This window comes from Xyrauchen texanus, chromosome 34 (assembly GCF_025860055.1).
Source record: "Xyrauchen texanus isolate HMW12.3.18 chromosome 34, RBS_HiC_50CHRs, whole genome shotgun sequence".
Classification (NCBI taxonomy): domain Eukaryota; kingdom Metazoa; phylum Chordata; class Actinopteri; order Cypriniformes; family Catostomidae; genus Xyrauchen; species Xyrauchen texanus.
The window spans coordinates 39809233-39834468 of NC_068309.1; the positions used below are offsets into that span (position 1 = coordinate 39809233).

The 25236-nt window shown below is 40.5% G+C and overlaps 1 protein-coding gene across 4 annotated transcripts in view; it reads right to left on the minus strand.

Annotated features, from left to right (window-relative positions):
- Nucleotides 1-25236, minus strand: part of camk2a (calcium/calmodulin-dependent protein kinase II alpha) — a 234142-nt gene that overhangs the window by 48983 nt on the left and 159923 nt on the right. For 2 of the 4 annotated variants that reach the window (XM_052103734.1, XM_052103733.1), the window contains exon 18: nucleotides 13359-13600. In XM_052103734.1, the coding sequence (XP_051959694.1) occupies nucleotides 13368-13600 (233 nt within the window). In that variant the 3' untranslated portion in view covers nucleotides 13359-13367. Of the gene's footprint in view, nucleotides 1-4081; nucleotides 7377-13358; nucleotides 13601-25236 lie in introns of those variants that run through there. The other 2 variants (XM_052103732.1, XM_052103735.1) reach the window with 2 other exon arrangements.

Below are 25236 nucleotides of genomic sequence, written 5' to 3' on the forward strand. Positions count from 1 at the left end.
TTCCTGCAGAAAGTCCAGAACTGAAACAATTGGGCAGTTAACTGGATCTGCACCATGTAAACTGCACCACTTTTCGAAGACACCCCATTTATTGGTGTAGATTCTTCTGGTGGAGGGAGCCCTAGCACTAAGAATGGTCTCGATAACTTCAGGCGACAGCCCTGTGTTCCTCAGTTGGTACCCTTCAGGGGCCAAACATGAAGTTTCCACAATTCGGGCCGGGGATGAAATATCGTCCCCTGTGCCTGAGACAGAAGGTCCCTCCTGTCCGGAATCGCCCAAGGCGAGCCGTCAAGGAGAGATATAATTTCTGAGAACCAAATCCTGTCCGGCCAGTGAGGCGCTATCAGTAAGAGGCAAGACCCTTGCTGGCGAACTCTGGCTAAGACTCCCGGGAGCAGAGAAACCGGGGGAAAAGCATATAGACACATTCTGGGTCATGTATGTGCCATCGCGTCCAGACCCAGGGGGGGTGACTCAGAGAGAAGTAGAGGGGACATTGCGCAGTCTCTTGTGAGGCGAAGAGGTCCACTTCTGCTCTGTAAAATTTATCCCAAATTTGTTGTACTACCTCGGGGTGGAGTTTCCACTCGCCCCTCGGTATGTCTTGTCTGGACAGCAAATCTGCTCCCACATTTAAGCGTCCAGGGATGTAAATTGCCCTGAGTGACAGGAGCTTGCCCTGGGCCCAAAGGAGAATCCGACGTGCCAGCAAATTCAGGTGGCGAGAGCGTAGACCTCCTTGACGGTTTATGTAGGAAACTGCTGCTGTGTTGTCTACCCACACAAGGACATGGCAGCCTCTCAGATGTTGGAGGAAGTATTTCAGGGCCAGAAATACCGCCATCAGCTCGAGGCAGTTGATGTGCCAATCGAGCTGATGACCCTCCCATTCCCCTTGGGCTGGACGACCACTTAAGATCGCACCCCAACCCGTCAGGGAGGCGTCTGTCATTAGGATCCTGCGACAACATGACGCACCGAGAGTGGGACCCAAGGTAAGGAACCGGGGTCTGAGCCACATAGAAAGGGAACGAAGCGCTCGGCGCGTAACCCTTATTTGCCTTAGGGGACAGGCCCTTGGATGAAATCCCCTGGCTTTTAGCCACAGCTGAAATGGTCTCATATGGAGAAGGCCCAAAGGAATCACCGTGGACGCAGACGCCATGAGACCTAGTATTCGTTGATACTGATGAACAGTGCAACTTTGACCTAGCCTGAGATTGCTCAGGGAGTTCTGGATGGAGCTGACACGAGCGGGAGACAACTGTGCCCGCATCGTGATCGAGTTCCATATAATCCCTAGATAGGTAATTTCCTGGGTTGGAGAAAGAACGCTCTTCTGGACGTTGAGTCTCAGACCCAGAGAACCTAGATGAGCCAAGACGATATCCCTGTGCTGAACTGCCAGTTCTTGAGATTGTGCTAGTATCAGCCAGTCGTCTAAATAATTCAGAATGCGGATGCCCTGGAGTCGCAAAGGAGCCAGTGCTGCATCCATGCATTTCGTGAATGTGCGGGGTGATAGGGCTAGGCCGAATGGAAGAACCCGATACTGGAAGGCTTCGCCCCCGAAAGCGAACCTCAGGAACTTCCTGTGCTGTGGCAGAATTCCAATATGGAAATATGCGTCCATGAGATCGATCGTGACCAGCCAATCGTGATGTTGGATCCTTTAGCAGGTCAGCCTGGTACGCCTGTAACACAGCCATGGTGTGCAGCGCAGGACCAGCCTGATCTGCCGCTTGATAAGCCCTCCCCACTAGCATGGAGGTAGTCCTGCATGGCTTAGAGGGGAGAGCAGGTTTTTTCAAGGACGATGCCGAACCCGGCGAGAGATAACCCACAAGTATCTCTTCAACCGGCGGCATCCTTGAATACCCTCGAGCCTCAGCACCCACGATAGTCGAATATAACGACGTCGAGGGCACGTGAACGCGCGAGGTATAAGGGTTCCTCCACGAACGAGCAAGCTCATCGTGGAGGTCATCAAAGAAGGAAGGGACTGATGAGGTGTTCCTTCCCTTGGCCATCAGACAGAAATCTATCCTCTAATTTGGAGCGTTTGGGGTTTCTTGGTCACGTGGCCAGTCTAATTGAAGTCTGGCCACAGCACGAGTAACCACATCGAGTAACTCCTCAGAGGATTTTGCATCATGTTTTTAGTGCTCTGATGTGGGTAACTCGAAATCTATAGACCCAAGGGAATCGAGGTCCCCTCCTGAACTGAAGAGGCGCCGAGCGCTTCAAGAACACGAGAAAGACCAGCCGGATCTGGGGAGAGAGCGGCGAAAGGGACGCACCGTCTCTCGCTCCTCAGCCAGATCCATACGAGAGCCCCACGAATGAAGTGCGGGTGCTGGCTCTCGGAAGTAAGCGAGGCGAGCGCGAAGCATCCCGACCGAAAGAAGGTCACAATGTGCGCCCCCGCCCCGCCCCACGCGAGAGCCACGTGCTCTTCCCCCAAACAAACAAAGCAAAACTCATGCGTGTCCTTGTCCGTCATGAGACGTTGACAAGGAAACACGCATCGTTTGCTCCATTTCTCCGTCATTCTCTCTATATATATATAGTCTCTTTCAGAGCAGAGAGAAAAAGTAAGAAAGTTCTGCGCATTGCCTAACAGTTTCTAACTCCTAACAAAGTGGGAAGAAAGTTTTCTGAGCAGGTTGTGAGACACACAGCATAGTATGCTCTGAATGAAAAATATCTGTCGACACGCTGGTGACGCCTCTATTTTATAGCCTGGCCACAGGTGTATCTAATGATCATCACCAGCCGAGGCTATAAATTCAGGTCAATGTTCATTGACGTGTTTCACACAAATTCACAGCTGCTCACAATGCAAGATTGTTCCCCGTAGCGCTTAGCAAAAGCGCAGCATCAAAGTGAAGCTTTTTGTAAAGGGAACTTGATTTTCATGTTTCTCTCAATTACTGCAATTCTTCCTGGCCCTGAAGCAGCAAAGCATCCCCACCCATCACACTACGACCACCATGCTTCACTGTAGGTATGATGTTTATTTTGTAGAATTCTGTCTTTGCATTACGCTAGATTTTAGGGGACCCCTGTCTTCCAAACACTTCCACTTTCAGTTGACAGAACATTCTCCCAAAATGTTTGAGAATCATGAAGGTGTGTTTTGGCAAAATTCAGAAAAGCTTTAATGTTCTTTTGGGTTATCTGTGGTTTTTGCCTTGCCACTCTTCCATGGATAGCATTTTTTCCAGTGTCCTTCTGATTGAGTCATGAAAAGTGCCTTTTAATGATGCAAGAGAAGCCTGCAGTTCATTGGATGTTGTCCTTGGCTTTTTTGTGACTTCCTGTATGAGTTGTAGCTGTGCTCTTCTAGTAATTTTGGAAGGTCAGCCACTTCTGGGAAGGTTCACTACTGTGCCAAGTGTTCTCCATTTGGAGATAATGGCTGTCACTGTGGTTCTTTGGAGTCCCAGAGCCTTTGAAATAGCTTTGTAACCCTTCCCAGACTGATGTATTTCAATCACCATTTTCCTCATAATTTCTGGAATTACTTTCAACCTTGACATAGTGTGCTACTGTGTGAGACCTATTAGCCAACTTCATGCTGCTGAAAAAGTTCTATTTAGGTGTTAATTTGATTGAACAAGGCTGGCAGTAATCAGGTCTGGGTGTGTCTAGTCCAGCTGAACTCCATTATGAATGGAGTCCCAAAGATTTGGGGATTTAGTAACTAAGGGCAAATACTTTTTCACACTTTTTGGTATTGGATAATGTTTTTTGCTTCAGTAAATAACATTATAATTTAAAATGTTTATTTTTTTGTGTTTACTCAGATTGCCTTTGTTTTACGTAATATTTTGTTTGAATTTTTGAAACAATTTAGTATGAGATATTCACAAAAACAGAAGAAATCAGAAAGGGGGGCACATACTTTTCCTGTCAAAATTCATTTATTTTCTTCTTGGGAAAGAAAAAAACAATATGTAATAATAATGCTTTATAACATTTTTCAAACAAAGCCTTCTGATATAAATGCACTAAAGTATCACCAACTCAAGTAACACTAAACATTTCCCAAAGTCTAAGAGGGAAATTGACTAATGAAAATAGGTTGCACATCTCTCTCTTAAACCCTCTTCCTCCACAATATTAATCATCTGGCAGGCTGTTGCTATATAATAGCTATAGCGATTGTGAAGCTGCATTCATATAAAAAGTGCAGCAGAGAATGTCTGTTTTAGTGATGGCATTGCCCAGTTAATGATACTTCATTTGAATTGTCAGATACATTGGTAAATGTGTTAATTTTGGCAGATCTACTTATACTTAACATTTGTTACACATAAAAGGGCAATGTATCTCCTTAGATACAAAGAGTTTGTCCATTTATGAAGTGTAAATATTGAATTCATCCATTTTCAACATCAACATGTAATTCCTAGATAAAATATTTTAAGTGAAGCATGTTTTTCCAAATATAGTTAATTTGTAAAAAAATATCAATGTTTACCTTGAGGTCAGAAGTTTTGACATGACATGCTGTCATGTTAACTTTAGATAAAGATTATGACTTTATGCCAGATTTTTTTATACAGTCACATGACCAAAGTCTAATGCAAAGTCTTTCGGGCTAAGGTAAAATACATCACACAGTTTTGGTGATCGCATGCACTCCTCAAACAACAAATCTGCTCAAAAGAAATCTGTATTGACAGATTGACATCAAATACACAAGTGACAAGCCTTTGTAGAGCACTTTAATTTTCAAGATTAGGTGCATTACACCTTAACTACAGAAAGCACAATTTACTCAGAAAACACGTCATACACACCCACTTTGTAGGAATAAAACAGCATGCCTCAATAAAACACATTATATACGTAAAATAATATCAAAAGATAACAATGTGCCCTTAACAAACAATAGAGTAGGCAAAAACATCAAAATCCACAAAGCAACTACTTATTTATTTATTGCAGCTGTTTGCACTTAACCACAGATTACTCGATGACATAGAAAAGGTTTTCCGTGCATTTAATTAATTTAAATTCTAAATGTGTTTTGCAGTTAAATAATCAGTATAATAACAATAACTTTGGTTCAGTAATGACAATTTAATAATTGCAGTTCATTAATAATTCAATATTGCAAGTGGATATTTGTAAAAGATGTCAAAAGTAGCCTAAAATTGTTTTTTGTTTTAATCAGAAATATGATTACAAAGTGCTGTCTATGGTAAGTGCTCCAGTCACATGATGAAAAGCAATGTATATACAGCCATCACCAAAAGTTTACATACTTTTGCATTTAAATCAATATTACACAAAAAAAACTCATGCTTTCTTCACATTAACATTTGTTTTAATAAAGTCTAAGAACCAGCGATATTTGACACCTTTAAGTAACCTGCTAATATAATAGTTCAGATTGTTTTAGACTGTAAAAAGTAAACATTAACTGTTTATTAGTGACTGCACTAATAAAAATGTAACTGGTTTATTAAATCTGAACATATATGTGCATATAAGAGGGAAAGGTCAATTATATATACAAGTGTTAATACTTAAATTTTTCAGATAAGACAGAAAGACTGTATTGAATAGCACTTTTTCTGCTTACGATAGCGAAAGGCTGATTACAACAGCCTGGAAACTGCAATTCTTTGAATACAATATCAAAAAGGTACAAATGTAGGGTCTTTTGACCATCACACATAATTGAAAGTAACACTTCCCTAATTGTTTACATCATTGTTGATAGAAAATTCATTCTAATAACATTGTAACATTTAAGAACTGTAAAGCCGATTATTTACTAATTCGAATGAATTTGGTATAAGCTCTTTCTCTCTCTCTCCATAGAGCGCAATGCAGCCCTTTAATTTGAATAAAAGTTAAACTCAGGAATCAAATATACCCTTTGTAGCTATTATGACAAAAAAAAAAGATATTTAAAAGCTTCAGAATATAACTGTGGCAGCGGGGGCGTGGTCAAGCCCCCGCTGCCACAATAACACTTTATATATTACAATTAGAATTACTATCATCACATTGGAATTAAAGGTGACAGTGTGTAAATATGTATATGCATTGAGGTAACACTTGAACTGCTTGATTACAGACAATGGCAGATTACAACAAATTTTTGCCATTCAAGTTAGCTGGCATGATAGCATCTCAAACATGGAGGCTTAACCCTAAATACAAAAGGAAGAGCAAATGTAGTGGCTCTTTTGACTGGAAGAACTTTATTGAAGAGCTCAGAGCACGACACACCAGGCCAGGTTTGGAGAACAACCTTGATCAAAGATTTTGTACTTTCTCTCTTGATAACCCCATCATAAATGCCACACTTAACTTTAACCAACCTGTTATGCAGGTTGGATTTTAATCATGATCCATCACTTTTGATCGTGTTTTTGCCATGGATGCAGCTTTGAATTTCAAGGGCAAATGTTAAATATGCTTCACTAAAGCTCTGTTAGTACACACTAGAAAATGTTCAGTGGTGAACTTCTGGAAATTGGGCTGGGTTGATATTTCCACTTTTCTCTCACATGACATCAGCATGAATCACAAACAATTACATTTGTTGAGGTCACCACAAAAAAAATGATCAAATCATGGCAAATGTACTTATTCTACAAATCTATTCTATAAATACTTAGAATTTACAGTACTCTACAATGTAAATGAGGGATTTTAAACATACCACTTTAGTTCAGATATATAAACATATTTAAGACTGATTTATTTTGACAGTAAATAGTGAAATACAGAGGTATCTATTTAAAAAGTATAAAGCAAAACAGATATTTTAGGTTAAAAATTGTAATACTGCAGTTAGAGCGACTGGAGCCAGTAAAACACTGAAATGCTTAGTGCGTTGGGAAAAACAACAGGCTATATCTAATAATCCATGTATTTAAGTTAGTAACAGAGAAAATATTTTTTCTGAATCAGTGGAAAATTATTTTGGAATTAAAGAATTTCTCAATGCTTGTCTCAAGTATTCATTTTAAGTGACAATACAGTATCCAAGCAGTTTTTGCAAATATAGGTCGATCAAAAAGATGGCCAATACGTTTGTAAAAATATACATAATATTCAAAGAAATTGTTTAGTTTTACTCCCTGACTGGCTGTAAACTTCCCTTCATCTGTATGATCCATCAGTAATCACTTAATCTTTGAAATAGAACCATTAATGCCACACATGGCAAAAACAGCAGATTGTGACTTGAATCAGCTTATCCACTAAGAAATGTGTCAGGTAATATTAGCAAATGTAAATGTGATGACACTGTAAAGGGTTGGGCAAATGAAGTTCAAGTAAAAGATGCAAAGCTGTGGGCTAGTAAGTTCTCTAGCGAATAAATCTGCAACTCTTATACACCACTAAGACACAGAGAGAGAGAGAGAAACACAGACAGAAGAAAAGTGTTAATGCTATACATTGTAGTTGACATGACATGTCAAGCAGTGACATGAGTTACATGCAGCACTTCACCAAAACTAATATGAAAATATTATTTCTCATTCTTTTATAATTATTAATGCATTTTAATGAGGATAGAGTGTCGGAATGTACTCTCTCAGTACAATTTATACTTTCCAATTTTCATTTGTTACGCAGCAGGACCATTCAAATTACAGTAATTGGTTAATATTTTATTAGAAATGAAAAAAGAAATGGTGACCATGCTATTTGTATATGCTGTTGTTATGAAATCGGAATATGATTCACACATGATTACATTTAAATACAGTGCGTTTATAAATATTTTCCCAATGCACACACAAAAACACATTTCATGGTAGGTGATGTGGCCAAAAATAATCACAATATATTATTTTCCATAACGTTCGATATCGATATTTATCACAATTTACTGTACATGTCATACCATTAATGGGGGTTTGTTAGACCTAAAGAATGAATTAAACATTTACTTGTTTGTTTACAAGTAAAATCCAGAGGGTAATCTACCTTTAAAGAATACTCTGTTTAGGATTTAATCCTATATAAGGTGTATGACCTCTTTTCAATAAAATTTCGATGATTTCATTATCTTCAGCTGATGTTTGACTCCACTGAAAGACTTTGTGACACTCCACACTCAAGATCAGTAGGTGGCGGTTATGCACCATTGGCTGGATTGCCAACCACCAATAATCATCACAAGAAGAAGAAACATTGTCTTGCCTGTGATAGTGTTTTGAAAAAAACTTTTAATTAAATAGTACATAAACAGCAATGGTGTTGATTAGCTAGTGATATCATATTGATATCATATTAGCCAGATAGCTAGCTGCTATAACTTTACCTCGCATTTTTAGCAACATGCACCTGATCCATTTGTCAAGATGTAGAACATAGAAAATTACTCAGAAGTTTATCAACATAAAAAAATTCGGATAAATATTGATATCGTTTTATCGCCCAGTCCTATGTCATGATAACATTTTTAAGCTGCCTTTGTAAGCTATAGCCGACACCATAATTTGTCGGTGCATAATGAAAATACTATATTGACAAGACAATATTTGCTGTCGCGGTACAAAAATGGGCTTTTTTCATACAGACATGTTTTACAAACCTTTTGAACAGTGACTTTGCAATCTCAAAAAAAATTAAAAAATAAATGAAAGAATCACAAAGAGCTATTTCTAGGTGATCTTAAGAGCAGAACAAAACTAGTGAAAATATAAATATAAACTGTACCATGACTTTTCCGAGACTACTACAAACTAATTAACTAACATGAATTTTCAAATCCTGGAAATCACAGTTTTAAAATTCTCTGATAATCACAAGTTCCCCTAAAGGGAAGCGGGCAGCGAGTGCCAGTCAGAATTTTTCTTTGGAGCCAAACGGTTGTGCAACAGTAAGCTGAGTTCACAACTGTTTCACTCACCACTGTTGGCAAGAAGCACTGCTGTTGGATCTACAGCGCGTTTCCAGCTGGTGTTTTCTCTCTCTGCACGCTGTGCAGTCCACGCCCCTGAGTGCTTCGACAGCGCTTTCATTGCCTGAAAGTTTGAATTCCCACTAATAAAAGAGCAATACACAGCAGGCATTGAACGTGGCAACATTGCGGTCGCGGCTTTCTTTCCTCACGGGAGAAAGCCACTTCAGCCGCCCCCGCATTGTTCCTTCTTCCCACGGGATTGAGGACGACCCGGCTGGCGATGAAGGCGATTTAGGGATGATAACGGGCTTTGTTTTACCGGGTAAATAACCACGAACCACCTGCCCCGGCACGCTTGCTTGCTTCCGTCTGAGCTCGGGATGAGTGTGAACTCGGGATGAGTGCGGCTCGCCTCGCAGCCAGCCGGCATTCTCCCTTGAGCCCCCAGAATTGGATGACAACATCGCCGCTGCATCCGCCGGCGTGTTGTAGCTGCCCTCGCCTGCTCGCCGAGGGCAGCCCCTGCCGCTAAACAACAGGTAGCTCCGCCTCAAACCGGGCCCAGCTCTCAGCCCCAGCATCGAGCACCTTGCAGGCGGCGTATGCTCCCCATCTCAAGGACCAGAAAAGCGCTCCTGAGACCCAGGCAGTCAGACGTTCGCCCCGGAGGTGGTACCATGACCACTCCGTCCCCCGGTGGAGGGCCGGGAGTAGAATCCTGGTTTCATTTTCCGCACTGCCTTCGGGCTGCAGCACCCACATTCTCAATAAAGAGGAATTTCCTCACACCCTGGGTCATCCAGCCGGTGCGTGCCATTCTCACGGCATCCCGGCCCCAAAACTCTACAGTCCCAGCTCCACGGACGCAGTTCCCTTGCCTCCGGCCCCGCGACTGCTCAGCCCCGGCAGGCCAGCGCTGACGAGTTCCGAAGATGCCTCTCTAGGACTTCTTCCTCAGTCTCTAACCCGCCCCCTACTGGGTGCGCAGAGCAAGATAAGTGCTTTGATGCTTTTCTCAGCACCCAAGCCTCGGGATGCCCTTCTGCCTCCCAACACGCTATTACTTGCTCCTTTCTGCCGCGAAGCCCCGCCCGGTACGTCAAAAGCGATCGTCCCGTTAGTGCTCCTCGCGAGGAGTTTGGATGCGTGGCTTTCACTTCCCAATCAGTCGCGCCGACTCGGCTACACCATTCAGTTCACCTGGCTCCAGCCTTGTTTCAGCGGTGTTCGCTCCACTTCTGTGCACGGCGAGAAAGCCAGTGCCTTACGAGAAGAGATCACGACCCTGCTCCTCAAGGATGCGATAGAGCCCGTCCCTCCAGCCGAGATGGAGAAGGGTTTCTACAGCCCTTACTTCATCGTACCCAAAAAGGTGGCGGGTTGCGACCAATCTTGGACCTGCGAGTTCTCAACCATGCCTTACACAGACTCCCGTTCAAATTGCTCATGCAGAAACAGATTCTTACCTGCGTTTGACAGCTAGATTGGTTTGCAGCAGTAGACCTGAAGGACGCGTACTTCCACATCTCCATTCTGCCTGGACACTGACCCTTCTTACGGTTTGCGTTCGACGGCCAGGTGTATTCAGTAGACGGTCCTCTCCTTCGGCAAGTTGGCGTGTGCTCTCATCATATGTCACAACTCGCCCGCCATCTCCTCCTTTGGAGTCAGCCGTGACTCAAGTGGGACGCGCTGCCATGGCAGGTTTCGCCCAGTGGAGAGGGGAGGCTCCACCCCCAGGTGGTCCAGCTGATTTGGGACCAATTCGGCAAGGCACAGATAGATCTCTTTGCCTCTCAAGACAACTCCCACTGCCCACTCTGGTACTCCCTTACAGGAGCTCCTCTTGGGACAGACGCGTTGGCACACAGCTGGCTCCGGGGCCTGTGCAAGTACGCATTTCCCCCAGTGAGCCTTCTTGCACCGGTGCTGTGCAAGATCAGGGAGGACAAGGAACAGGTCATCCTGGTGGCCCCTTACTGGCCCACCCAGGCCCTCAGATTTTACGCTCCTCGCAACAGCACCTCCCTGGAAAATTCCCCTGAGGAAGGACCTTCTTTCTCAGGGACGGAGCACCCTCTGGCACCCACGCCCAGACCTCTGGAACCTCCATGTCTGATCTAGTGGATCTACCACCTGCAGTCGTAGACATGATCAACAAAGCCAGAGCTCCCTCCACCAGCCAACTTTACACCCTAAAGTGGCGCTTGTTTGCGATTTGGTGTTCTTCTCGAGTTGAAGACCCGCAGAGGTGCGCAGTTCGTTCAGTGCTTTCATTCCTGCAGGAAAGGCTGGAGGGGAGGCTGTCCCCCTTCACATTGAAGATGTATGTAGCTGCTATCGCAGCCCCCCACAACGCAGTAGATGGCAAGTCCCTAGGCTGAACCCTCACCGGCCTAGCCTGTTCCCCACCTGGAATCTCTTTGTGGTCCTCTTGGGCCTTCAGAGACCCGCATTCGCACCCACATTTCCCTGCAGCCGACACAGTTGCCTCTAGCACACAGTAGCCTGCTTAAACCTGTCTCGACAGTTCACGTAACACGGTCAGTGTGTGGCGTTTTTATATGGGACCCCTTGTGTCACTTAATTCGACACAACATCGCGTGAGTGACAGAAGGGGAACATCATGGTTACTATTGTAACCTCCGTTCCCTGAGGGAAGGAAGGAGACATTGTGTTCCTCCTGCCACAGCACTAGACCTAAGACTGTAAATGGCTGTACCTATTATTTTTGGCTCCTCAGTGCGAAATCCTGACTGGCACTCGCTGCCCCACTTCCCTTTATACCCTTATATCTGGGGCGGGGCATGCAAATTCTGTCTGCCAACATGACATTGGCCTTTGGGAGGTACGTTTGGCATCCCAGGAAGACCCCTTGTGTCACTTCATTCGACACAACGTCTCGTTCCTTCCCTCGGGGAACAGAGGTTACAACAGTAACCATGACGTTTTCCATGAGCTGAAACCCTCTGCAGAAGTTTTATTTCTGGGAGAAATATCGGTTTGTTGGCTATTTCTCTTGCTAACATTAGGTGAAATATTCTAGTTATCCAAATTTTACTTTTGTACATTTGAAATATTCAATTTTTTTCTTATCATTACATGTGTAGAGCATCTTTTAAGTAGGGATGCAACGACACCACTTTTTCTCTTCTGATCCGATTCCGATATCAGAAATCTCAGTATCAACCGATTCGATACCACTGTTGTTTTTTTTGCATAATCAGTTTAGAATATCTTTACATTATTGTGTGGAACTAACTGGGTGTACTCTTTAATACGTAAAGAAACACAAACCTCTATCTACACATTATTTCAATATAAATGTATAGCTTATTAAGAAACGCTTTATTATTAACTAGTATACTGGATAATGTAGTAGCAAAAAAACGAGAACAATTGTGGTTTACGAGGACAATTTTTTAGGTTACAAACTGGTAATTACAAGGGTATTATACTATAAATGTGGTTTCATGAGGACATTTATAATGTACCCATAATTTAAATAGCTTAAAAAACATATTAAACGATGTTTTATTGAAAATTTAAAATGCAGAAAGTTATTTGTGAGGGTTAGGTTTAGGGGTTGTGTTAGGTTTAGGGTATAGAATCTATAGTTTGTACAGTATAAAAATCATTATGTCTATGGAAAGTCCTCATAATGATAGGTAGACCAACATGTGTGTGTGTGTGTATGCAAAATCCTTGTATCTGGATGTTAAAAGATTCAGATCTATTTTGATTTAATCTTAATTTTGTCTTTTAGATTTTGTCTTAATTTAGTTGTAAGAAATCAGCTCACTTTTCATTTACACAGTTACTTTTTGGAATCCATTCAACTTAAATATTATCATAATTTGTAAACAAATAAATATATTATAATAGTATTATATCTCAATCGTGCACATTTAACTTTTAAACCCTCCTGCTTTTATTTTGACATTCTGAACTCTCCAGGAAGTCCTTGTAAGAAAGTTCACAGTATTTGAATTAGCTTCTTATTCAAATTCTGGTAAAATGCACCTCCAGTGCCATTCTAAATGCATATTATAAGTGAACCGAACTATTGAGCGTCTACATTTGAGATGCGGTTCATAGTAGTGCTCCAATATTGCGCACCACATGAAGGCTAAAAATAGGCGCGAATGAGTGTGTAAACAGCAGCGCCATTCACTAACGCACTTTAATTGTGTTATTATGGTTCTTTTATGTCATTTTTGAGCATGACAGTAATGAACGTGATAAACACACAGTATCGGATTTGGATTAGGCTCATCGGACCGATACCCGATCCATCTAAAAGCTTCAGTATTGGAGCCGATACCAATCCAGGTATCAAATCTGTGCATCCCTACTTTCTTAAGCAGTCAAAGGTTTGTCATTGGTGAGAGCTACGCATATGCCAAAGAATTTGCATTTGCAAAGAGAGAAAAAAAGTGCTTATTGCAATTTGTACATTAATCATTACCTGACTCTCTTATTTGGTGATGGCAGAGGGAGCGCCTGAGCGGTGGAAATGAACTATCTGCCACTTGCCATCTTTGCGGTGCCAGATCCGTGTCTCCTCTGATTGGGCAGTGTGCGGCATGCCGTTTACATCGAGGTACTGCGTGATGCGGATGTAGGCAATGCAGGCAGCCTCCTCACCAATCAGATGAATGTGAGGGTTCAGAATGGTGGTGTGAACAGGCTTGCTGTTCTTTGACCACACTGTGAAAACAAAAAAACAAAAGTTTTACAAAAGATTGAGGAGAGATAATATCAACACTTTATATATATATACAGATTCATGGAGGGGTTTAATCCTTGAAATGACACTTAATTTTATTGCAATACTCCTTGCTGTATGCATGTCTTTTCCCAAACCACAATCATAATTTAAACTTTTTTAATGTAAAGAAGTGGAAAAAAGAAACTGCTCCCTAAAGTATGCTTGGAAGGTTGAACCCAGAAAAGTGAGTCCAAAAAGCAGATGCCATTAGCCAGCAGTTATTAAAATAACCAGCATCTATAAAATGTTGATATGCTTAAGACTGCATTATAAAATGGATAGTTCCGATCCTGGATGCTGATTGGTCACATGATAAAGCACAGCTCTGATCTCTTCACAAAACTTCTATTTGTATCACTCCACATTACTGGGAGGATGTCCTGCATGTTCCAAAAATTATCTTCAGTTAGTTCAAAATGCAGCAGCTAGAGTATTGAATAGAACCATTAAATATGATCATAACAACCCAGTCTTAGCATCGCTACATTGGCTACCTGTTAAATTTCATATTCATTTTAAAATACTTCTAATTACTTTCAAAGCTTTGAATGGTCTAGCTCCACAGTACTTATGTGACCTTCTATAACGCTATATTCCATCAAGTTCACTATTATCGCAAAATTCTAGCCTGTTAATAAAACCTAGGAGTTCAAAATCCACAAAAGGAAGTAGATCTTTTGCTCCTAAACACTGAAATAGTCTTCTGAAGATTGTTCGAGACTCAGACACACTGTCAGTTTAAGTATAGTCTAAAGACTCATCTTTTCATCCAGGCATACACCTAATTTATCCATCAACTCATAGTTCTGCAACATTAGTCAGGTCTGCCGGAACCGGACACACTTCTCATATTCTATAATCCTGTTTTAAACTGAATGGCATCTATGCTAAAATTATTAGGAGTCAAGCCCCTTCGGGGAAAAAGACCCCTATTGTTTCTGTTAGTTTTCTTATTATTATTATTATTAGGGGTTAAGCCCCAAAGGGGTGAAAGACCCCTATTGTTTGTTAGTTTTCGTATTATTTTTAGGGGTCAAGGGGCAAAAGACCCCTATTGTTTCTGTTAGTTTTCTTCTTCTTCTTCTTCTTCTTCTTCTTATTATTATTATTATTATTATTAGGGGTCAAGCCCCGAAGGGGTGAAAGACCCCTATTGTTTCTGTTAGTTTTCTTCTTATTATTATTATTAGGGGTCAAGCCCCGAAGGTGCGAAAGACCCCTATTGTTTCTGTTCGTTTTCTTATTAGGGGTCAAGCCCCTAAGGGGTGAAAGACCCCTATTGTTTCTGTTAGTTTTATTCTTATTCTTATTATTATTAATCTGCTTCTTCTTCTTCCACTCTTGAGTCTATGGCAGCCAATAGAACCGCTTGCGGGAAAGTTATGAAATTTGGCAAACAGATAGAGGACAGTCTGATGTGTCACCATAGCAAAATTGGCATCTCTAGCTCAACACCTCTATACTAACGCCATTTTTAAATGTTTTTAAAACTTTTTCGAACACCTCCTAGACTATTTGTCTGATTTGCACGAAAATTGGCCTGCATCATTTAGAGGCACTCACGACAAAAAGATAATCACAGAATTTGGTAAACCTTACCGCTTCAACGAAGTTGACAAAGAATGCGCAAAATTGAACTTGAGGCTTTATCTCTGTAATGCTTTGGGGGATTGGGACGAAACTTGGTATGTGCAATCAACATTATGCCCTGAGCTTACCTGCAGCATGTTGGCACACTGACCCCAACAGGTCAGGAGATAGCTAAAAATTATTATTTTGGTTTATAATATTTGAACATTTTTGCTGAAAAATAATGAAAATTGTCTCTTTAGATCAAGTGCTACATACTGAGTCGAAGGATACCACATTTTCCTATATCGGCCATTTTGGATATTGGCCATTTTGAATTTAATCATAAAATGCTGTATTTATCAACAACTTGGCGTATCGTTATGAAACTCGGTATGTGTCTTTGGCACCATGCTCTGAAGGATCTGAAAAAGTTCTGGGACAACGCCACCTTGTGGTCAAAATTTATAATGCTAATTCTATAAATGCTAATAGCGATTGACTCCTTTTACCTACTGTAAGGAGACTGGTCTTAATAGATTTTGTTGGTCATGCTGAGAACAATGATACCAATTAAGTCATGATCGAGTTAACTTCCAGTCCGCCACTTTCAAATGTTTTGAAAAGCTACTTTTTCGAACTCTTCCTAGATTTTTTCTCCGATTTGCACAAAAATTGTTCTGCATCATCTAGAGGCACTCACAGCAAAGAAAAATTCTCAGAATTTTGATAAATGATACTGTTTTTGAATGACATTTCAATGAATTCTACGAAGAATGTGCAAAATTAAACTTGAGGCTTTATCTCCGCAACAATTTGAGGGATTGGGATGAAACTTTGTATGTGTTATCATCATTAAATTCCAAGGTTACCTGCAGTGTTTTGACACACTGTCCCACACTGCTTTGGAGATAGAAAAATAGCTATTTTGGTTTATATCTCTTGAACGCTTCCTTGCATGATAACCATCATGCCCAGATGGTATCTCTGCAGTTTCAGAACAGTGCCACATACTGGACAAAAATGAAATAGCAATGTTTAGTTATTTCTTAAATAAATGGGTTTTTTATGATTGAAAGTTTGCGTTTTCTGACTCCTCATACAATGTTCATCGGACACTATCCGAAAACATGTCACAATGCTTCTTTTGCTGCTCATGGTGCCAATTATTGGCTTGACCCCGGTATCGCTGCTTGCAGCTATATTTCTATTTGTTTCCCTATCTTAACCTCGGGATACATATCCTGAGGTTACCAGAGCCTGCCATATCCAGCTCCAGTCCTGCCTGAAGTCCGACTCCCACTACTACATGTTGCTGAGTGATTGAAGACTAACTGCAGCCTGTGCCAGCCTGATATCTTTTCAGTCTACAACAATGGACTTCTACAATGGACTTCACAGAGGATGAACTGATGCCAGCACTAACCGTCAGACATGGGATGCTTCACTGGACACTTCATGAAACTTGTACTTTAGATGGACACTGGAAATGAACTTGCTACAAGCTTAGTCAAACAGCAGTACACCTTACTGACCTCTGCCTACATCACCTAGGTCAAAGGATGGACTACACACTTACAATTTAATACATAAACAATATTAAAATTAAATTAATAATCAAAGCCTTCATCTGCAAAATAACAAAGGATTGTGCATCCACGTGAACTTCCGCAGTTGATCCAGAATCATTAATCTCACAGTTGATTTTGTAACACCTTCTCTATTGAATTTGGAAAAGGTTCATTGCACACTGCCTAACAGAATCTAACTCCTAACAGAGGAAAGAAAGTTTGACAGTTTGTGATAGCACACAGCACAGAATGGCTCTGAAGACGAAATGTGTAATGATGCACTGGTGACGCATCTATTTATAGCCTCTGCGCCAGGTGCGGTGATGGTGCTCCATCCGACTTCCAACCCTTAAAATAATTTTTCTGCCAATCATGATACTGGTCAGAACCCAGAATTTTATATGTTTATCTCCCAAATGTATGACCGCCCAATTGCCCAAAACACAAAGTCTGGGGCAAAACAAAACCCGAGTGCCCACCATGTCACACACAAAATTCTGAATGTTCAACCAGAATTTCTGGATCTCACTACACCACCAAAAAACATGGGCCATGTCTCCATGCTCCGATTGGCATCGGTGGGTGTCTTTAAGACCAAGCATATACAATCTAGAGGGGGTCTATGTAAAATCTTGAATTGCATAAGGCAAACCCTTGAATCTCTAGATGCAGACTTGACATTTTTTAGAATCCTAGCCCACACTCCCTCCTCCAATACCAAATTTAAATCTTTCTCCCATTATCTCTTGATAGAAGTTGAAGGTCCGTCCCCCAGAATCTGAATTAACAGGGAGTAATACACTGATGCCTCATGACCTTTTCCATAAGCAGTAATCACCTCTCCAAGAGTATCTGCCTCTTTAGGTGGGTATGTGCTACTCTCAAAAACAATACAGAGCAGGTGGCGCAGCTGTAAATACATATGAAACTGAGATGTGTGAATCCCAAAATGTTGAACCAAATTCTCAAAAGATCTCAACACTCCACTCTTATACAGGTCACAGAGTGTTGTAACCCCCCTCACAATCCACTCTGACCAGCAGAAAGGGACTTATTAATACATAATTTAGAGTTCAGCCATATGCTTCAGGCAACATTTAAATAAATGTCAGAATGAAACACTCTGGACACTTTTGTCCATACCGAGTGCAAATGCAAGACCACGTGGTGTAACTTATCTTCTCTGATTAGTTTAATAGAAAGGCTTTGCAATGGCAAAATAGGGGCAAGAACTTCCTGTTCAATACAAAACCAGGGAGGGGCTTTTTCAGGTGGAAGCGACCAATGAGCCAAATGTTTGAGACCGAATGCATAACAATAACACAAAATATTGGGTAGGCCTAGCCCACTTTTGTCAGTCGGCCTATGTAATTTATTAAAATGCAATCTAGGACGCTTACCATTCCAACTGAAGGACTTTGCTATGCTATCAAATTGCTTAAAATAAGAGAGAGGGACATCTACAGGGAGAGATTGTAGCAGGTAGTTGAATTTCTAGCTGAAAGCCATTACTGGGCAGTTAGCTGTCAGAGCAAACATTTCGGATTTAGACCAATTTACTCTGTATCCTGAGAACATAGAAAAGGAATTAATAATTCTATAGAGGCAAGTCAAAGATCTAATGGGGTCAGAGATGAATAATAAAATGTCATCTGCATAAAGCAAAAGCTTATGCGCCACACCTCCTACCACCACCCCTGGAAAATCATCTTCCCTTCTTATCGTGGCTGCTAATGGTTCCAGGGCAAGATAGAACAATAATGGGGAAAGAGGGTAACCCTGCCTGCCAATTAATCCATTTGTTTGTACCACCGCTACCGGGTGTCTATAAAAGTAACTTAATGCATCCAATGAAGTATTCCCAAACAAATTTTCAAAATCTTAAAAAGATAATCCCATTCTACCACATCAAACATCTTTTCAGCGTCAAGTGAGATGGCTGAGGCCGGAGTCTGATCAGTCGCCACTGACCACATAATACTGATGAAACGAATAATATTATCAGAAGAGATGCGGCCCTGAATAAACCCCAGCTGATCCATATGTATAAGGGATGTCATAACTTTGTCTGTTAGCCAGAAAGTTTGACAATATTTTTACGTCTGGCTGGATCAGGGAAATTAGATGGTAACACTTACACTCGTTTGGATCTTTGTCCTTTTTAAGAATCAGACTGATCTGGGCTTGCATCATGATTGGCGGAAGCTTTCCATTCTTTAATGATTCTGTATAAACTTCTAACAAAAGTGGATTCAATTCTGTAGCATAAGATCTAAAAAATTCAGCGGCAAAACCATCTGGCCCCTTAATTACCTCGCCAAGCTCTTCCAAAGTTATCTCAGAATCAAGAGAACTTTTTTGCTCATTCGTCAATTTAGGGAGTTCTAATGGTTCCACGAAGTTTCTAATGTCTTCATCAGTTGACAAAGACATGGAAATATAGAGATTCAAGAATTCTTTCAAGATAAATATTTCACCACCAGCAGCTTTCACTAAGGGAATGGTAGAAAAAACTCTATCTGCTTTATATAACTAACCAAAAGCTTCCCTGCTTTGTCCCTTGACTCAAAGTATCTCTGTCTTGCCCTGAATAGCCAAAACCCCACCTTTCTCGACAAAATAGTATTATATCTGTATTTCAATCAGGTCAGTTAGCTGTGGCCATTTGAATATATATGGCACTCCAGCTCTGTCTCTACACTTTTAATATTCCCTTCAAACTCCACGATTTCATGTGCTTTGGATTTTTTGATGAATGAGGCATACTCTATGATCCGACCCCAAAGAACCACCTTAAGTGCCTCCCAACTAACCGCCAACAGTTGTATAATACAGCTACGATGCTAACATACACCCATTTCTAATGGATGAAGCCTTGGCCTGGAAGAGAGATCATCAAGTGGTCCCCAACCTTCTCTGGGTGACTAAAATGTTTCCAATTGAGCAATCAACAACAGATTAAATGAGGAACTTAGATTTATAAAAAAAAAATCTATTCTAGAATAAATCTAATGGACTGATGAAAAAAATGTATAGTCCATACCTGATGGGTTCAAAAGTCTCAAAAGATGTTGCAATTGGATAGAAGCACAGAAAAAACACGTCTACTCCACAATAATCTGTTGGAAATGGGGTGTTTCATTCCCACCAACAGCACTTTTGGGCAGTTTCATTGAAATTTGAGTGAACAGCAGTTCTTTTGGACTGCTGACGTCACTGGACTTCCTGTTGCCAATGGCACGCTGCACGAGAGTGTGTTTGTAGCCTGCTTAGGCTGCTTAGCATTGTTTATTCTTATTCTCAAATGTTCATCATTATATTCATCGTTCATCATTATATCCTTTGTCATTTTACAGCGTTTCAGGTTTTCCCGCTTTTCTACCGTTTCATCTGCGTGTATTTTACCTGTTGCTGCTGGCACCTAGCTAGAGTCTGTGTTTGTAGCCTGCTAGTTTTTTTAGCATCACTTTTTTCAGCCTTTAATCCTTAACATCTGCCATTTTTAAGTGCGTATCAGGTTTTCCCTCATATTATTCTCTTATCGCGATTCAACTGCGCGCATATTCCACCTGCATCCGCGTTCTATTTTTTTATTGCGATTAAACTGCGTGCATTTTTTTCAGCGTGCACACATTTTTTCTCCTCTGTGGTACACAGATTATTGCATTAAGCTGGTAGATACTGTTTCGGATGTGAATAGTACAGAGAGCAACATACATACTTTGGTTCCAGCTGTAGAGCCCCTGCAGCAGGGCATTTGTGTGACGTCTCGGCGGCATACTTGCTCAGCAAGAGACACCACTCTCCCGTTCCTGTTAGGGTTTCCAATTGATTCTCCCCACTCAGTGATATACCCACTGAGAATCATGTTGAAAGAGCCCTTGTTATTGGCGATTCTATTGTAAGGAACGTGGAAATAGAGACTCCAGCCACAATTGTTAATTGCATTTCAGGAGCCAGAGTGTCTGACATCAAATCAAATTTACAAGTGCTGGCTAATGCCAAACGTAGATTTTCTAAAATTGTTATCTATGTCGGTACTAACGACGTCCGGCTTCGCCAGTCGGAGATCACTAAAGATAATGTTAAAGAGGTGTGCGAATTTGCAAAAATTATTTCAGACACTGTAATATGCTCTGGTCCCCTCCCTTCTCATCGTGGTGACAAGGTTTATAGTAGATTAGTGTCACTGAATGGCTGGATGTCTGAGTGGTGTCTGAAGAATAAAATAGGATTTATAGACAAATGTAAGGGTTTTTGGTGTAGACCTGACCTGCTAAAGAGAGACAGACTCCATCCCTCCAGGGAAGGTGCCGCTCTCCTCATAGTAATTTGCCTCATAGTCTTAATAATGATATTATTTGACTAACTGGGGCCCAGGTCAGGAAGCAGACAAACTGGTTAATCTGAACGTCTGCTAGTTGCCTTAAGACATCACACAGGTCACAAAAACACATAGAGACTGTATCACCTAGACATCTCATAGAGACTGTGTCTGTTCCCCAAACTACCAAACACAATACCCTCACTAAATCATTTAGAAAAAATTTTATTAAGGTCAAACTTAAATTAAAAATTACACATCATATAAAAATAGGGCTACTAAACATTACCAAAGCACTAATTGTTAATGAAATTATTACAGATCATAGATTGGATGCGCTCTGTTTGACTGAAACCTGGCTTAAACCGGATGAATATATTAGTTTAAATGAATCTACTCCCCCAGGTTATTGTTATAAACATGAGCCACATCTGAAGGGTCGAGGAGGAGGTGCTACAATTTACAGTGAAGTTTTTGGTGTTACTCAGAGGACAGGATATAAATGTAAGTCTTTTGAACTAATAATGCTTAATGTGACCGTCAGATATAAAAAAAAATCTCTGTTTTCTTTTGTCCTTGCTACAATGTATAGATCACTTGGGCCTTATTCTGATTTCCTTGGTGAATTTGCTAAGTTTTTATCAGATCTTGTAGTTACTGTAGATAGAGCCTTAATTGTTGGTGACTTCAACATTCACATAGATAATGAAAATGATACATTGGGATTAGCATTTATCGATATTCTCAACTCTCTTGGAGTCAGACAAAATGTATCAGGACCAACTCATCACCATAATCATACACTAGATTTAATTCTGTCATATGGAGTTGATATTGATAATATAGAAATTCTGCAGCAGAGCGATGACATCTCGGATCATTACCTCGTCTCTTGTATGCTGCAATCAGCTAATGTTACTCAATCTACACCACGCTATCGTTCAGGTAGAACTATTCTTTCGACCACTAAAGATAGCTTCACTAATAATCTTCCAGATCTATCTCACACACTCAATAAACCCCAAAGCCCGAAGAACTTGATGAAATTACAAAAAATATAAATGCAGTCTTCTCTAGCACTCTTTATATTGTCGCCCCACTTCGATTAAAGAAAATTAAAGAAATAAGCCCTGCACCATGGTACAATGATCACACTGATGTGTGAATGATGTCAATGATCAAAATGGAGCGCATGTGGAAAAATACAAAATTAGAAATATTTTGTGGTGCATGGAAGGATAGTGTCTGTAGATACAGACAGGCACTAAAAGCTGCCAGGTCAGCATATTTTAGTAAACTCATAGAAAATAACCACAACAATCCTAGATGTTTATTCAGTACTGTGGCTAAATTGATTAGGAATAAAGCCTCAACAGAACCAGATATTCCGTCGCAGCACAAGAGTAATGACTTCATGAATTTCTTTACAGATAAAATTGAAATAATCAGAAATAAAATTGGAATTATGCAACCATCTGTCATAGCACCTCAGAAAACAATGTCAAATACGTTTCCTCACGTGCAGCTTCAATCCTTCTCTGTCATAGGTCATGAAGAGCTAACAAAACTTCATCAAAAGCCACAACATGTTTGTTAGATCCTATACCAACTAAGCTCTTAAAAGAGGTATCCCTGTAATCTCAGAACCTCTTCTTAAAATTATTAACTCCTCGCTATGCTTAGGACATGTCGTATATACAAAGAATTTCAGTCAGTATTTAGGCCTCATCACAGTACAGAGAATACACTTATCAGAGTTACAAATGACTTGCTCTTATCAACTAATCGCGGCTGCATTTCTCTTCTAGTGCTTTTATGTCTTAGTGCTGCATTCGACATGATAGATCACGACATTCTCTTGAATAGGCTAGAGAATTATGTTGGCATTTGTGGAGTTGCATTAGCATGGTTTAGGTCATATTTAGCAGACTGCTACCACTTTGTCTATGTAAATGAGGATTTAGGGCCTCTGCTTTTCTCCATGTATATGCTTCACCTGGGAGATATTATCAGGAATCGTGGAATAAGTTTCCACTGCTATGCCGATGATACACAACTTTGTATTTCTGCAAAATCTGATGAGATTTCACAATTCTCAAAATTATTAGAGTGTATCAATGAAATAAAAGATTGGATGGCCATAAATTTCGTTCTACTCAATTCTGACAAAACAGAGACACTAATTATTGGACCAAAAAACAAAAAAAATAAGCCAATACAATATAATTTGACTCTCGATGGATGAACTGTTACATCATCTTCAACAGCGAAGAACTTAGGTGTTATATTTGATACCAATCTGTCCTTTGAAAATCAAATTACCAATGTTTGTAGAACAGCATTCTTCCACCTAAGAAATATTGCTAAATTAAGACATATGCTCTCTGTTGCTGATACCAAAAAACTAATTAATGCGTTCATGACCTCAAGACTAGATTATTGTAATGCATTACTGAGAGGATGTCCAGTAAGATCAAAAAATGAACTCCAACTGGTTCAAAATGCAGCAGCCAGATTGCTAACGAGAACCAAGAAATATGATCATATTAGCCCCATTTTTATCATTGTTACATTGGCTACTACCTGTTAAATTCCATATTCATTTTTAAATTCTGTTCACTATGTACAAAGCTTTGAATGGTCTTGCTCCGCAGTCTTTAAGTGACCTTCTACCATACTATATTCCATCACATTCATTACGATCACAAAATTCAGGCTGTTAATAGATCCAAGAATATCAAAATCCACAAAAGGTGCTAGATGCGTTTCATATTTTGCTCCTAAACTATGGAATAGTCTCCCTAACACTGTTTGAGATGCAGACACACTCCCTCAGTGTAAGTCTAGTCTAAAGACTCATCTATTTAGCCAGGCATACACCTAATTTACTGTATCCTTCAACTCAAAATTAGGCTGCTTTAATTAGGTCTGCCAGAACCAGAAACAGTGATCATGATCTATAACTCTGCAATAAATTTAATGGCATCTATGCTTATATTATTTTATTTGTTTCCCTGTCTCAACCTTGGGACTCCTAACCTGAGGTCACCAGAACCGTGACTTTAACTATACATAAGTAATATTTACATTATATTCATGATGTTAGCCAGAGGGGAACTGGCCCCCACAGTGAGTCTGGTTTCTCCCAAGGTTATTTTTCTCCATTAATCAACATCTTATGGAGTTTTGTGTTCCTTGCCACAGTCGCTTTCAGCTTGCTCACTGGGGTAAAATTAATATTTAATTACTTATTGTTAAACACGATAAACAATCGTATTTTATCTAATTACACAATGATGATTCATCGACATTATAGACATTACAGTTTTATTGTCTGTTAATGCCTGATCTTCTGTAAAGCTGCTTTGGAACGATGTGTGTTGTGAAAGGCACTATATTGACTTGACTTGACCTCTTTTCTGGGCTACCAAATGAGCCTGAAAGTGGCAGGGTGGAGTGTTTGTTTGTAAACAACAACTTAATCTATACAAATAAAAATGACTCAACTTGATCCATAGCTGACAGTTATTCTAGTTGCCTAGCAATGTTCTGTTTACTGTTCACTGCCAGGGACTATATTTTTCTGGAGGGAAGGATGGTATTTAATGATTTTACTGCCAAAAATAAAATTATAATGAACATTTGTTTCTTCAATGTTTTTATTATGTGGTGACAAAAGCAATAAGGGAATAAGGCACTCCAGGCTGTGCCATATTGTGAATATAGTCACGACTAAAGGGGTCGCTGATCTTAAGAGCTTACTTCAGGAAGAAGTATGCTTTTTAGCAGCAAGTAAAGACCCCTATGGTTGTGGAGAAGAAAATATCTGTTTTGAATGGATCTCAAGTAGAATCTCGGCTTTGCATCTTGCCTAACAATGCCATTCAGCCAGTAGCATTGTTAACCACTACGCAAACCACGCAAGTGTGTGGAGCCCGGGTCAGAAAGCTGAGACTGATGACATGGGAAGGGGTAATGGGTGACGCTGTTTTCAGCCGTCTCGGAGTGGATCACATACACTGTGAAGGCTATAAGCGCTGCTGGCTCACCCATTTGCATAATTCCAAATATTTGAAGCAGCTTAAAGTTATTATACAAACCTAAAAAAACA